Raw genomic sequence first — 16,618 nt, forward strand, 5'->3', positions numbered from 1 at the left:
TATTTTACGTCATAAGCATGCGTGCTATATTTAAAATTGTTTCAACAGCATGCTTTGTCAGTTGAATTCCAAGAAGTCCAAGCAGCAACATTTGGTTTTCTTACGAAGCGTGAGAAACTACAAGCGAACTTGGTTACTATTTCGTAAGTTTGCCCTTTTAAAGAAACAATTCTACGAAAGAAAAACTCCTTACAATTCTTGTATCTTATATTTGATTTATTATCGGCTGTGGGCCTTGTGCTTGTGGTGCTCTGCAGTTTGCAAAAATGTACTGTACCGTTATCGGTTCTGTAAATGTAACGTGTATTGGCTTGGCTGAAAATTTTTTCAAGAGGTTTGTTTATTGATCATCGTTTTATGTTTAAACTTTGTTGTTACCCGACACAGAGTTGTAACTGTAGCAGTTTACATAGTAGTGGAATTACAATAGCGAAAATTAACAGACAGCGTTATAAGAAACATTGCTAATGTGGGCGGTAAATGCTTGTAATGTTTTGTCTTCAGATTTTAACCTTTTAATTTAAGTCTTATTAATAATTATCTTTTTTAATAAAAAAAAATTTATGATTATGTTTAAAAAAGTGGTTTATTCAATGCAAACTTATACAAAACTGAAAATAATGTGAAGTGTTTGAAATTCTTCGAATTTTACACATAATTTAAACTTTTATCATTCATAGTAAAATTTTCGCTAAGTGGTGTTTTATTTTGATTGTCATTTTAGAAATGAATAAAAAATTAGGTTGACTTTTGATTTTATTTCAGACGACCAATTTACTTCACCACTTATTGTGGGCAAAGTGTTATATAGGATTTGAGTTTTTTCTTATTCTTTGTAAATAAACTGTGTTTGTCAAAATGTCCGCCACCGTGTACAAACCAAGACTGTGCCATATTAAACAAGGACCAACTGGATATGGATTTCATCTTCATGGCGAGAAGGGAAAAACTGGACAAAGAATACGAAAGGTGGAAGACGACAGCCCAGCAGAACATGCAGGACTAAAAGAAGGCGACAGAATTGTTGCAGTGAATGGAAAAAATATGGAAAAGAGTAGTCACCAAGAAGTAAGTGTTAGAATTGTTGCAGCATTGAAACAATTGGTCTAACAGTACTGAACTAGAAAAATATTCGAGACTATAATGGTATTGTGTTAGAAGTGAGTGTTTTGTGTCGCTGTGTCTAAGGTCTGCGGCATAATAGTTTTGCACCAGTTTGTTGGTGATACAATTTTTAAACAGCATAAAACATGGTTGAGCAATTGTTGTTGCTGGACGACAAAGTGAAATAACCAGATTAGACTACGTACCACTATTTTACACAGTTTGGCTCAGCATGTATATATTTCTTATCAACATACCCATGCTGGCAAACAGGTAACCGCGAAAAAAACACTTTGGGGTTAAGGCCATAACAACGGATACCAACTGAAATGTGGTGATTGAAAACTCAAACAATCTCACTTTGGGGTTCCATAGCCTATGCTGCGCTGGAAGATTATTTTTTTGCTACATTAAATTTTGTTTATTTTAGGTTGTTGCAAGAATTAAAGAAAAGAGTGGTGAAACGAACCTTCTAGTTGTGGACAAAGAAGCAGACAAAGTTTTCACAGACAAAGGAATAGCAATTACCGAAGAATTACTTGTTAATGGTGCCAGTCCTGATCCAGAACCTGTTGCCACGGAAACTAAAAAGGTGGAAGATGTGACACCTCCCCAAAATGATGATGAGGTTGGTGGTTTCTTATGATGTTTTGTGTTTCAACTTTAAAGGGACAAAAAGTAGGAATACTCCTTGAAAAGTAAAGTAGCATGATCAGAATGCAACTTTTATGGGGTTTCTGTCTTAAAAATGCATGGCATTCAACATATTGTACAAACTCTAGTGCAGTGGGTCTTAACCTGGGGTTCAGTGGGTCTTAACCTGGGGGATGAATTGGCCACTACAATACAGAAACGTCATTGATTTTAAAGAACTGTGAAGGCGGATTTAAATGCTTCAAAAGCATGATAGGGTATAATGCAAGAAACGTGAAACATTTAAAAAACGTGTGGGAAATTGCGTTGGGGGTCCGCAGACTTACAAAATTCATAAAAGGGGTCCGTGACTACAAAAAGGTTAAGAACCACTGCTCTAGTGGATTTGTTTATGATCAAGGTTTGAGATATGGACAGTAAAAAGTATATGTAATTTAGAAAAGTAACTAAACAAACAAACAAATGTGCATGTGTACTTACAACCTGCCTTATATTTGATACAATTTTGTTTGTGTATAGTTGCGGCCTCGTCTGTGTAAACTGACCCGAAAAGATGCAGGTTACGGATTTAACCTTCACAGTGAAAAGGGCAAAGTGGGACGATTTATCCGATCATGTGATCCTGGAAGTGCAGCAGAAGAAGCTGGCCTGAAAAGCGGGGATCGAATTATTGAGGTAATCAGTTATTGATTTTTAGCACCTTGTCCATTATTGTGTTGCAGCAAGGCTTGTTTTCTTGTATCTGTTGGAATGAATAATGCATTAACCTTCCTTAAATTTATGTATTCGGATCAATTTGAAGTTTGAACAAAGGTTCTAAAAGTAAATCTTGTTTTTACTATTGTTTGCATATATATATATCTATTGTAAGGACATTTATTTGGGCTGTTTTAATTGTAAGCAATGTAAACACACTAAACCAGTTGCTGTTAGTTCAATTAAACCCAACAGGGTACAAGGGATGTTATATAACTTATACAAATTTGCTTAAAAAGTTGTAAAATGAAAATGAATAGGTTTGGCAAAAGATTAAAGAATAACATGAAGGTTTAGCATGTTTATGTCAGTTAAGACCCCCTGCATGTTTTGACAACTAGCTGCTAAAATTGCATGTTAATGAAAGAGTTTGGCAATTATTTTTGATTTTTCTATAATTAAAATTTGCTGAGATCAAAACTGTTTTTATTAAAGATGCTATTGGAGTCTTTGTTTTGTGTGCCTAAAGAATTTGAAAACAAATGAAAAAAAAGTTAAGCTCATTTTCCAAAATTAATTAAAAGCCATTTAGGTTACTAGGTGGTTGAGGGCATAACACGGAATAAGCAGATTAAGTAAATATATAACTTTTAGCGCGATAATGTTCTGCACGAGAGTCACAAATCCAGTTAAGGTTGTTGACCTGTTGTATTAGCAGTCATCTAAAAAGCATTACTGCCAGATTAATGATTAAGCCCGCGACAAGCTGGTGACTTTTTTACTTATATTTCTTCTCTGGGTTGCTCAGTCTTGTTGACAGTGGAATTACTGCAAACACTTAAAATCGACTCCAACAGGGGGCCTAGCTTCATCTTGAGCAAACATTTTTTAGGAGGGGTCCTTTTTAGCTGTGTTTTTTTAAGGCGAAACCATTGTCCAAACCAAATTTGGCCGTTGTTCTCTTACATTTGTATTGAGAAACGGTTTTCTGTCTTCAATCATCAGTCTATGTTTTATTATCTAGTTTATTGTTGTAACGACACATCATAATGACTTCGAACAAACTGTTTCAAAATAACTGCCAATTGAAAAAAACCTACTTAAAATATGCAAAAATGTTATTTGTTACCAAACATGAAAACACTGCCTTACGACCCATTAAACACTTAGCTATGTTTCCCTACTTAAACATGCCATAGTTAATAGCATACCATTAGCTACTTACAGGATTACTGGTGACCAATGCTTTTAGCACTGTTTCATAAAATGGTAGGAATTTGACGACAAACCTTGTAATTAAACATTTCAAAGCCCATTTAAGATTTATGTTAACTATAAAAACATGTAATAAAATATTGTTTTTGATAAAGTGGCATAAATTGTGATGTAAAAAGGTGTTACATGACTCAACCAGAAAACCTGCAGTAACTTGTGACTAATAAAGTTCTATGTTCCTGTTTGCCATGTGTGGTGGATCCAGTCATCCGCATGCATTGCAGTTTGGTATGAAACATCCATGTAGCTCATATATATAATGTGCAACAACTTTATTTGGCACAAAGCCGTATCATTGCATGATAAAAGTATCTTTTCTCTGTGGTAATATGCAACTGGATTTTGTTGGTACTGTTTGTCATGACAGTGAAGTGTTTTTTTATTAACATACTATTATATATGAGCTAAATAAAAAAAAAATATTTGTCATATTTTACTGACAGTCTATATAAGTGTCTTTTGACGGCATATTTGTTACATCAGGGTGTGCAACCTAAAAAGTTGTACAAGGAAACCGTAACCAAATTTACTAAATCATGATTTTGCTATTTTTCTAATAAACACATAAAACAATTATGTTCATACAAAAACTTGTGCTTAGTTGTTTGTAGCCATCTATTGAAATTTGTTTTCTGGCAGATTAACGGAGTAAACATGGAAACTGAAAAACATAGTCAAGTTGTGCAAGCCATCAAGGATTCAGGCAACAATGTCGATATATTGGTTGTCGATGCAAAGGCAGATGAACATTTCAAGTCATGTAAAGTAACTCCAACTTCCCAACATCTGTCTGGCCCACTGCCTACTGTTGTTAAAGAAGGTTAGTTTGATATTTGTCTGGTATAGAAACACCCCACAGGGAAGCAGTTAAAATATTAGAATTGTTAAATAAATAAAAAATGTCAAAGGTATAAGTCTGGAGAAATTATATATAAAATATGCATTAATAAGTTCCGTCATATGAAGCATGGTGGTTGACTGCTGAATTGAGTTTCTGCTGAAAACTTTTAATGCTTATATGAGGCATTAAACAACAAAGATTTTAGTTTCATTTACAAAATTTATAATTGAGAAGTAAATTAAATTTGATTGTGTTTTTTTTAGCAACATATTACAATAACAAACTGGTCACAGTTCAACTTTTTGAGTAATACTGATACCAGAATTGCTTGTTTAAATGCTTCTAAAGAGCTTGTTTTAGATGAAAGTTTGGCCAGCTTAATTATGTGTGGCCCATCTATAATAAAGGTCCTGCTCTACATGAACATCAGTTATGGCAGTTAAAAGTTTTGGCTTCATTGAACCTGAATCCCACAAGTGTTTTTTGTGTACACAAATATCAGTCATTGTTTAATTTTTACAGACACAAAATCATCAGTGTCCAGCAACGGTCAGTCAACCGTGACCACTTCACCATCAAATGGGTCCGTTAACCCGGACATCCTCGAATTAGACCTACAAGCTCTCAAGGAAAGATCGAGAAACAGCAGCAAAAAGAAAGCGCCCGTCAGCAACTGGAATAACAGACAGGCAATGTTTAATAATCTGTAGTTATTTTTACTCACAATAGACCCAACTCTTCCCAATTTTGTTTTGGGAAAACGTTAAAGTGTGGTGAAATACTATCAGTAGTACATGAGATTTTACCCAATTTTAAATCATACTTTTAAAAATATGTTAATGAAATTAAGTCAACCATCTATACTTTGTGCATAGTACTTCCATTATGTGGGCTACCCATTGCCGTCATTTAAACCAGCTTTCATGTAGAAAAACTAGATTATCACCTTGTTGCTTATCTATTGTGTTTTCATATGTGTACGCATCGAATTTCCGAGAGCTATTACCTGCAGAAGGCTCTTTTTATTGCTTAATTCCCTGAGTATATTTTTTTAATTCTACTGTTTCATTGTAATTTTCTTCACATTGTGGTTTTATGATAGATTATATTTCCTAAAATGTGACAGACTTCTTCATATATATGTTCTCATGACATTGTTTATTGTCAGTTCTATGTAAAATGCACATTAAAGCATCCGTTTTTCTTCAGTAAGCTATATAATTATGTTCTTCAAAATCAAAATCAGTTTTTGCACAGTTAAATTAACTTGATTTGGTGCATATTATTTCAAGCCACTTTCTTCAAGTCGTACAAAATGCTTTTAATGATACATTGGCATTTTAAACATTTCTATTGTTTGGTTGTAAATCATCAAAGAGAATATTTTATCCGAAAACAACATTGTCCAAATGGCTTTGCTACGCTTTTGTTCATCCGATAATCTTTACTCCTCTTGTAATTTCCCAAGCAATTGATATCCCTGCTTTGTGTTGTAAGGAAGGGTTCCTTTTGTACGAAACTGTTTTGAAGATCACATGCCATTGACAAACGTACAAAGGTTTAAAGGCCAAGGATATTAAAACGCCCACCCCCAATAATTGGTATTCATAAAAAAAATTAATTTATTACCGACTGCGAAATTTTTCAGTTCTAAAAAACATCACATTTTAAAAAGTGTAGCACTAAAAGTTATTTTGCAATTTGGTGTATACATAAAATTTATCCCACTACTTTACTTAATCTAATCCCTGACAAAAATGTGAGATAAAAAAATAAGTAGATTGGCCCATGGCTCTGCCGTAAGATTAGCAGCTGGTGTCAGTAACCCATGTTAAGTTACCTATTAAGCTTGTCTTGTGCGGTCCATGTCCAAATGTTTGCTGTGCAACGCACCAAAGCAGCGTTTGCATACCTTTCGAGGGCCTTGCGCAAGCAACATGTGGTTTTCCACTCGCCTGCCTGTTTATCTTCTATGTCGTCACAACGTTCTTTTACTAGAAACGCGGTTTCCTGTGACGTCACAATGTTAAAGAGCAAATTGAGCCCCAAGTCAAAATAGCTGTGTTTACAATTTCAAAATTTAAGTGACATAAGAGCAATTTGAAACTGTATTATTTTCACTTAATGTACAAAGTGAATTGGTTCCTTGTGTAGCCACATGTGTGTTTCTTTGTCCTGTCAGAGTATTCAACCATTCCACGTATTCTTCAATGTTCGTCGGTGTTTAATGTGCGCGTACCAATTTCGCAATTCCCTATTTCACTATGATAACTACGGTGCTATGTTGAAAGTGTTGTATTTCTTTTTACACGTACTAACAATGTTCAAAATCTTTTAAACCAAGATGTAACTTAACTTTGTTTCATTTCATCTCGAGTGTTGTAATAACGATGCTTAAATTTATTGGATTTAAAACCTCAGAGAAAAAACGTCAATTTGCTTAACACCATTAACCAAGCAGTGTTCTAATCACCCAAGATACTTCTGACCGCTCAAAATAATCTCAAAAACAAATTTTGTAGTTTCTGAAAAACACTTTCATGATATTTTGCAAAACCTATGGTTTTGGCTGTTTCTCTTTAAAAATAAACCGTCGGTAAATTGCTAGGACAAAAATTGCCTACAAATTAATAATTTTGAATTATTATTCTTATATTGTCACTGCAATACCTAAGTTTCTGTATTGTCACTGCAATACCTAAGTTACCTTGGATTCGGTTATTAAATAACTCTAGCTGTTAACATCTACTAAACACCCTAGTTTTACGGATTTTGTATTTTCCCATTTTTGTGTTGTGGTCGAATGAAAATCATTTGCCTCTTTTATCAGTAGATAGATCTAAACGTCGTACTGTTTTTGCTGTACAGTAAACCTCTTTACTTCATCGTAGAGTAGAAATAGTAGGACGATTCGTTTTGGTGATCAAATACGTACATCAATAAAGCAACAACCATCATCATGACAACCGTGTTCTTATTGTGTTTCGGACAAAAGGCAGAACTGAAATCGATTTTGCCGGAGAGGAATTTTCTATAAAGGCAGCCATAAAAATATATACTATAGGTTTATTGACCGTTTCTTTCTCATTAACTGCTTGGCAGGTTTCGAAAGCAAGATTTAAGTTCCTTTCATACTTAATACCGCAAAACATTTTTTGCTTTATTTTATTCAACCCAAAAGCATATTCAATTTGCTCTTTTGTCAAGAAGTTTTGATTGAGTTAGTTACATTTGGCAAAGAAAAAAAAATAGCGACACAATTGCGTAGGTCGTCACCAAGCTAGCTGCACAAAGCAAGAATATAAAGGCAAAAAGTGTGAGTCCTAATGATGATATATGTTGAACGCGCTACACAGCAAAGAAGTAAAGTCCGTTAACATGACCATTAACATGAACTTTTTAACTAGCATTCTACATCAGGTGCTTGGGTGGTTACTGAAACCTGTAGACAGCATAGGGTTAATTACCTTGCCCTTGGGACTATAATTAGCTCCCAATTCCATTTACTCGGCAACGTACGTTTAATGCGTTGTGAATTAAATGTGACTGCCTATGCGTGTTATGCTGTGGTTAATTAGTCTCCTAACAGACATGAACGACCGCATCTTAAATACATCAGGCACGTCTGCTTTAGGGCAACCAACCGCTTAAGTTCGACAGATAAGGGATAAGATGCATAATCGCTGTGGAAGGAGCTCAAGTGGCCCAATGTAGGTCAACAAAACTTGTTCTGAACGTCGTTGAAAGCTGATCGTAAAATCCAACAGTTTGTTTGCTGAATTGAACCCGGAATGTTGCTACGACCCACTTAGGCTACGCAGCACCCCTGGAATTTAGGCCGTAATATATAACACAACATGCCATTTGAATGCATTGCTGCAAATCAGTTTTAAATTCATCGCAGCTTTGTGTTCGCACGGTTCAGGGTTCCAATCTTACCGCGCCCTGGTTAGTTTAGCTTTTCGCCAATGGATCGCCAACATGTAAGCTTACCTCAAAATACTGAACAGAATACTTTGATAAACATTCAAAACAAATAAATTGTGTTATGCATGCAATATCCAGATTTTAATTTCAAGGAGATATATTGTATTGTATTAATTTTGAAACCGTGCATGAAAATGGTACATAGGAATACGAAAACACTACACATATATGTTTTTGCATTGCGCTTTTATGATTCTTTGAATAATATGTCTCTGATGAAATGTGCCTTCATCATATATTATCTGCCCAAAACCAAGACGCTTTCAAACAAGCTGGCCGAAATTCGAAAATAATCGATAAATCGCCACCCCTTGAAATTGCTCTAAATCTTTCGTGCGCATGCACTTACATGGCGATTTGTCTGGCGTTATATGTGAATTTATGATCCACGACTTAAAAGTATTTTTAACAAAATAAGTGTTTTGAAAAATGTTTACGACTTTTTTAGGTCATTGCAACTTTTTGAAATCCATGAGCTTGTACCAGCGAACATTGCAGCTTTTGGCGTTTACATCAAGTTTGTTGATTTGCCTTACAATATCGCCAATTCTGCACAAACTTGCTTAATGTAAAAATATATAAAGGGTTTGCTCAGACATTGCAACCAGTGTTGCTACACCAGAGAGAAGCCAGCGCCCAATCGCTTTACGCTGAAACTAAAAAAGATACGGTATTGAAATTTTGACACAATATTCTACGCTTTTAGAGCGTTTCAGCGCACAAACTTTCGAAAAAAAAATATTTTCCAGTTATTAATACGCGTATGTTGAAATTAATATTCAGCGATATGAACGTCATAACGCCAGGGGTACTTCATAAAATGTCTTGCAAAGTCTTCTCCTAAGCATATGCTTCAAAATAAGCCCAAACACAATGATCTAGCAACGGGGAGTCAAGTCGAATTATTAATAATAATATGCCATATTCACCCCCAACAATATCCGATGTGCGCTGGCCCTAAAATTTAACGCAGTTCATTGAAATTTACAAATGTTGTTCTCTACATTCATACCTTTAAAATCAGCCATTACCCGAGCTTCTAGCAACAGGCACGCAGCACTAATACGCTATCGAATATTCATAACCGACATCCCAAAACCGAAATAATTCCATCCAAACAATATTCAATGTGCGCTGGCCCTAAACTTTATCGCAACTCCATGAAATTTACAAATGTTGTTCTCTACATTCATACCTTTAAAATGAGCCATCACTCGAGCTTCTAGCAAAAGGGAGTCAGCACGAAAACACTATCGAAAATTCATAACCGACATCCCAAAACCAATAAATATCCATTTTTTTTTAATTTGCATGCCTTATGACTTGTACAGACTTGTTTTTAGGTCAGTTTTGGACTTGTTTTTCTAGGTCAAGGTTGTTTACTTGCACCTTGACTCCTTGTTCGCTGCGTGATGCGATTCCTGGCGAGCGCGGAACTATTGTTCCTTATCACCGTACTCCGAGGCGGTCAAAGTTCCTTAATCATGGCTCGAGCGTAATCGTAAGGACAATGGTATATATTTGCTGAGCAAACAAAAGACGTTCTATTCTCTTTGAGAACTATTGTCTTGCGGAACGAACTCTTGCCAATCAAGTTTGCAAAACGAATTTTTGTTTATTTACAACATTTGTAAATTTCAATGAACTGCGTTAAATTTTAGGGCCAGCGCACATCGGATATTGTTTGGGTGGAATTTTATCGGTTTTGGGATGTCGGTTATGAATTTTCGATAGTGTTTTCGTGCTGACTCCCTTTTGCTGGAAGCTCGATTGATGGCTCATTTTAAAGGTATGAATGTAGAGAACAACATTTGTACATTTCATGGAGTTGCGATAAAGTTTAGGGCCAGCGCACATCGCATACTTTTTGGGTTGATTTCGGACATTATTTATGAATTATCAATCGCAAATTTGGTACAGTTAACTTGTTGCCATAAGCTCGTGTGATGGCTCATTTTAAAGGTATGAATGTAGAGAACAACATTTGTAAATTTCATGGAGTAGCGATGAGATTTAGGGCCAGCGCACATTGAATATTGTTTGGGTGGAATTTTATCGGTTTTGGGATGTCGGTTATGAATTTTCGATAGTGTTTTCGTGCTGACTCCCTTTTGCTAGAAGCTCGATTGATGGCTCATTTTAAAGGTATGAATGTAGAGAACAACATTTGTAAATTTCATGGAGTTGCGATAAAGTTTAGGGCCAGCGCACATCGCATACTTTTTGGGTTGATTTCGGACATTATTTATGAATTATCAATCGCAAATTTGGTACAGTTAACTTGTTGCCATAAGCTCGAGTGATGGCTCATTTTAAAGGTATGAATGTAGAGAACAACATTTGTAAATTTCATGGAGTAGCGATGAGATTTAGGGCCAGCGCACATTGAATATTGTTTGGGTGGAATTTTATCGGTTTTGGGATGTCGGTTATGAATTTTCGATAGTGTTTTCGTGCTGACTCCCTTTTGCTAGAAGCTCGATTGATGGCTCATTTTAAAGGTATGAATGTAGAGAACAACATTTGTAAATTTCATGGAGTTGCGATAAAGTTTAGGGCCAGCGCACATTGAATATTGTTTGGATGGAATTATTTCGGTTTTGAATATTCGATAGCGTATTAGTGCTGCGTGCCTGTTGCTAGAAGCTCGGGTAATGGCTGATTTTAAAGGTATGAATGTAGAGAACAACATTTGTAAATTTCAATGAACTGCGTTAAATTTTAGGGCCAGCGCACATCGGATATTGTTGGGGGTGAATATGGCATATTATTATTAATAATTCGACTTGACTCCCCGTTGCTAGATCATTGTGTTTGGGCTTATTTTGAAGCATATGCTTAGGAGAAGACTTTGCAAGACATTTTATGAAGTACCCCTGGCGTTATGACGTTCATATCGCTGAATATTAATTTCAACATACGCGTATTAATAACTGGAAAATATTTTTTTTTCGAAAGTTTGTGCGCTGAAACGCTCTAAAAGCGTAGAATATTGTGTCAAAATTTCAATACCGTATCTTTTTTAGTTTCAGCGTAAAGCGATTGGGCGCTGGCTTCTCTCTGGTGGTTGCAATAGACATAGTAAAAAAACATGGCCTTTTTTCACACAGCAAGAATGTAAGTTTTGTTGCTTTCAGGGCATTTTTAATGTTATTGCTTATGTGAGGGTTGAATATTTCTTAATTCAACTGTAATAAGCTTACCATGGTTTTTGCTTTTTTCAATCAACTGTGTTGTGAAGAATATCATACAGGTACAACAGGTAAACTATTATTTGTACTTTTGTTGGTAGAAATGTTTTGTGTTAGTATTAGTGATGGGTATGTATAATTTGCTGGTAGTATTGAGTTTAGTGCACAGAAACCATGTGAAGTATAAAAATGAATGAAACACTGTAAAAAAGAAACGCAAGTCGAAAAAGAGGGGCAGCACCAATGTGTGTAAAAACACTGAAAATTCACTTCTTCTTAGACTTTGCAGTAGAAGCTGGACAAATCTGGTTGTTCAAACAAAATTCACATTTGGGTGAAACAGGAAGACAAACTTGTTGACCGAATCCCACAAGTAACCAATTCACTTCTTTCCAATACTCCCTAAATTAAAAAAATACACATTCATAGGTAGTTTTACAAGGATTTTTGAAGCACCGTTACCTTGGCAACCAATCTTCCAATCCCTGACGAGTTTGTTCGGGTTCTTTGGTTTTCTTTTTTACCCAACCAAGACGATTGGATATTCGATGTACATGCACATCAACTCCTAATATTTGTTTAAAATATATCAAAGAAAAAGGGTAAACCATTGCAGAGTCTCCCAAATAATCTTGCAATTCGAGGAGTCAAAATACACCATGCGTATCAACTAATTTTTATTCATTAAAAAAAAGTAGCCTAAAAGTTACCAACTACCAATATTACCTTATATGTTCAGAAATAAATAATGAACATATGATGACAGATTTTAAACAGAACCCACCAATTCCAACAACCTTATCCCATGCACATGTCATGGTTAAGTAGGCCATTTTAGGTCCAACTCCAGGCAGTTTGACAAGTGTTTCCACAGTTGAAGGAATGTCACAATCATATTGCTCTTTCAAAATGCTGGCTGTCTTTTTTATGTACTCTACTTTTCTCTGTAATATTTTTAAATTTTAACATATGTGATAAAGTGGTAAAATAAAATAACGTCTACTGCAAAAGTTATCAACCAGTTTTGCTCCTTTTCCCTTTTGGCAAGCTTCAAAATAAAACATATCCCCAAGTTGTTTTTGACACACTTCCATTCATAAATTTAATCAAGAAAATAACGGCCCAGATAGACTAAAAAAGCAACATGCTTCATTATTCAAATGTTTCGGGAAATTCATATACCATCATCAGTGATATGAGGGGCCACATCAGTTACTTCTGTTTATAAACAATTGAGTCACATAAAAGATTGATAAACTTTCATGTAAAGGTGGTTTGTTAACCCCTGTTTAAAAACCTCCAAAATATCCCTGCATAAAAAACAAACAGACAAAAAAGGCACTCACCTTCCAAAACCCAACTGGATAAATTAGTTCACCAAGTTTCTTGTCAGAAATCCCAATGATTTTGTCAACAGTTAAACCATGGTTTAGCAACTTGTCCATTGCTCCGTGTGTAACATGATCCTTTGTTTGACTTGATAACATGAGGGAAGTCAAAATGTGATAACGCTTTTCCTGAAATTTTGCACAGCAACATTACTATTTCCAAATTACAATTTGAAGCAATTCGTAAGCATTAAATTTCTGCAAACATCTGGCCTGGAAATACAGACGAATCGCATCATCGATTTGCCAAGAGTATTTGATGCCATTAACCGGATTATGCGATAATCCGGTTGCTATGTAAACAGTACACGCCGTTCACAAAAGTGCTCATTTTCACTTCCCCAGCTAAAACAAAGTTGCAGTGACGCTCAACTATGGCAACGGAGCAGTATTTTCTCTCTTTTGTTGCCGAGAATTGAAAAAATTGCTGCTCTCAGCGCAATACATGACGTCATGCTTCCTAACTGTCGTGGCTATGGTGCAATCGCTTAAGTGTGTTAAAGAAACAGTAGAAACGCACACACACACACACTTAATTGGCGCACACGCCACAGTTCGCTTGATTTGTGCTTTCTCGTGCAGTCAGGTTTATTTGAAAAGATATGTTACATCGCATCGTAGCTAAGCGGCCAACATTTAAATTTGTGAACTTCCCTATGAAGACGGTTTATGACGTTTTAGTCTTGTTTTGGGTAGTTTTCTATATAAATGTACCAGGCCTCTCGCCTAATATACACGTAAAATGGCCTGTTGTTTCTAACCTATTTCGTTTTCTAGTTCAAACCAACGCGTTAAGCGGCAAAGTGCTAGGTGCAAATTTGTAAGCAAGCCCACACCCGAAAGTACACGACCGAAACCTAGTCAAACTTACAATTTTTGCACATTCTACAGCGCAAGGGCACTAAGGCGAGCTCCATCAGTTTCTATTATAACCCGTTATCCAATTGACAAAAAGAATATTTGATTTTAGAAAAACTTTAACGACTCAGATTGTGGCGCTACTTTCTAGCTTACTCAGCAAAACTGCAGCTGCAAGATTAGCGTGACTGTCACGTGATCAACGTGTGATCGTTGCTTCAAAAATTTAAAGCAGCAACAAATACTACAGGAATAAATGCCTTTCTTAATCGGTGTTTTACCTGATAAGTTGCGCAAGGTCACGAACAGAAGACAAAATATGGCAATCATTGGCACGTTACCAACTACGTGCATCTAAACAACATGGTGTGATTACTGGCGATCTAACATTTTTTACAGCCGTTACGTGTTTGGCGGGTCATGAACAATATAACAGAAAACATTTTTAAACATTTGTTTTACATCTAACCTTGTTTAAATTTCAATACAGTTTAACACTTCGAATTTGGTGCAGTTCGCACTTCGTAAGAAATTACAATCAGCGTCTTTGCCGGAACACCAGTTTCGTAATTTTAACACGCTGAACTCTTTATTTAAACGCTTGATTTAAACTATTGGCGATTAGATAAGCCAATAAAAAAGGATCAATGTGCACGGCTGTGAGATAACGACTCCTTGTTATCGCACAGCGGTACACTGAACGCCGATTTAATCTTCTAATAACTTTTCCAAAATATTTTATGGTCGAGACGTGTCATTTTCAACGTTAAACGCGTTATTTGGTGTGGAATGCAAAAATGCATCTACGTCTTTTTCGCGTACATTACCTCCGGAGGATTTTACTATCATATCGTCGTTTTTTAATCCAAATACTCGGGCTGTTCGACTTTCACATAGAGATCATCAATCTGGTTAATCGCATATTTCGTGGAAAATCGATGCGAATATCCGGTTTATGCGATTAACCGGTATGCGATTAACCGGACGATTTTCTTAACAAACGATGGGCGACGGTTTGGGATTTTTAATTGTGATGCAATTAAACGGATTATGCGATTAACCGGTATGCGATTAACCGGATTCGTCTGTACCTTGCATGTAATTGCAATTATTTGCAAAACAAACAAGTTATGCCTTAAAAATTGCAAATATAACCATATAGACCAGGGGTCCGCAAATAGTGGGTCGCGAGACCTTCCAGTCTGGGTCGCGAAATATTTTAAATTTCCCAGGAATATAAGCATCGCATCTACGGTATTAATGAATTTCGGCTTTTTTCAACCTTTTAATTATTATTGCATTGTTACGTATGACTACGCAACTGTGACATACAGTCTATGTAACAATGCAAAAAGCACCTATGCAAGCATGCGTTTTCTGATTAGCTGTGTTCTCAACACCGAGCCCACAGTTCTCATTTGTTAGAATAAATACAGTCGTTTACCTACTGTTTTATGTGAAAATAGCAACTGACAATAGCATAATAGCATTCTTAATATTGATATTTAGTTGATTAGTATTTTCCACAGACTTGATGCTTGGGTCGCGAGAATTTAGAGCAATTTTTTTAGGGTTGAGACAAAAAGTATTTGTGGACCCCTGATATAGACACCGAGTTAGGACAAACAAAATTGAATGCATATAGGTTTGAATAAAAAGATGACTACAAGCTTTAGCAAGATTGTATGTGAGCAAGTATGAGGTGGCAGAGGTGTTCTGCAGTTATTGGTTTAGGTCAATGCAGAAATTAAAACTGTCCATCAAATAATAAATTTGCAATATTATTGTTTTCACACACTGAAAACCATAAATGGATATTTCATTTTGTATACATACACTATAAACATCAAACCACCTACATTTAAAAGGTACTACATTTACAATCTACAAGACTACAAACTATATAATCTGACAGAACATCAAATAACATTTCTTACATGACAAAGTATAATAAGTCAATGACCGAAAATATTGGACAGGGTTTTGTTAAAAATTTACATTTGTATGCATCAATAAATTAGAGCATATTTGAAAAGTACTTTGTTTCTGCAATGGAATATAACAGTGAAGTTTTACCTTTTCTGTGTAGCCATCCTGTGTGCATCTCTCACAACCCATTGTATCAACTGGGGCGTCTTTCACTTCTCTCATCTTTCTAATATTTTCCAATTGCATTTCCCATTTGTCTGGTTCCCATTTCAATTTCGTCTTTGCATTGCCGCTGGAAACTTTCTTAATCTTCGGTGTTTTGGGTTTCGACGCATTTTCTTTGAGTTCAACCCCAAGTTTTTTAGCTGGTGTGACAGCCGTAGTTTTTGCCGTTCTTTTACTTGCCCTGGTTGTGGGACCAAAGTATTTACTTTTGGAAATTTGCGACATTACAAAGTGTAAACAAATTTTCATAACAAACCAAGAGTTTCCCGCATTTCGATAAGTTATGAAACGCATGACTGGTTTTTGGCTGCCATTTTTTGCCATGCCATAGAAATACTTTGCATGATTTTTTTCAATCACAAATAAATACAAATTCGTGTGTATTAGTGTAAATACAACCAAATTACACTACTTCCTAGTCCTAATACCAAGTCGGATCAAATACGTACATCGGAAGACCTAACTTGTGG

General features: G+C 35.7%; 2 protein-coding genes and 2 long non-coding RNA genes across 4 annotated transcripts; 2 read left to right on the forward strand and 2 right to left on the reverse strand.

Moving 5' to 3' along the window:
- Positions 1–745: 745 nt before the first annotated feature.
- Positions 746–7,536, forward strand: LOC145212528 (Na(+)/H(+) exchange regulatory cofactor NHE-RF1-like). Its single transcript, XM_080080684.1, has 5 exons — positions 746–1,068; positions 1,535–1,732; positions 2,278–2,433; positions 4,369–4,549; positions 5,093–7,536. Exons 1-5 carry the CDS (start codon positions 859–861, stop codon positions 5,278–5,280), a joined length of 933 nt encoding a protein of 310 aa, XP_079936810.1. The 5' UTR covers positions 746–858; the 3' UTR covers positions 5,281–7,536.
- A 1,161-nt stretch (positions 7,537–8,697) lies between these two features.
- LOC145212534 (uncharacterized) lies at positions 8,698–9,819 on the reverse strand. The gene is made up of 2 exons (XR_013856726.1): positions 9,753–9,819; positions 8,698–9,213 (listed from the first exon to the last, which is right to left on the reverse strand). It is a non-coding gene; the product is annotated as an uncharacterized LOC145212534 (long non-coding RNA).
- Positions 9,820–10,484: 665 nt separating this feature from the next.
- Positions 10,485–11,625, forward strand: LOC145212540 (uncharacterized). Its single transcript, XR_013856728.1, has 2 exons — positions 10,485–11,058; positions 11,584–11,625. It is a non-coding gene; the product is annotated as an uncharacterized LOC145212540 (long non-coding RNA).
- Positions 11,626–11,913: 288 nt separating this feature from the next.
- Positions 11,914–16,487, reverse strand: LOC145212521 (endonuclease III-like protein 1). Its single transcript, XM_080080672.1, has 5 exons — positions 16,071–16,487; positions 13,095–13,265; positions 12,533–12,692; positions 12,211–12,316; positions 11,914–12,150 (listed from the first exon to the last, which is right to left on the reverse strand). Exons 1-5 carry the CDS (start codon positions 16,470–16,472, stop codon positions 12,015–12,017), a joined length of 975 nt encoding a protein of 324 aa, XP_079936798.1. The 5' UTR covers positions 16,473–16,487; the 3' UTR covers positions 11,914–12,014.
- Positions 16,488–16,618: the final 131 nt, after the last annotated feature.

Source organism: Phallusia mammillata, chromosome 1 (assembly GCF_965637545.1).
Source record: "Phallusia mammillata chromosome 1, kaPhaMamm4.hap1.1, whole genome shotgun sequence".
NCBI lineage: Eukaryota > Metazoa > Chordata > Ascidiacea > Phlebobranchia > Ascidiidae > Phallusia > Phallusia mammillata.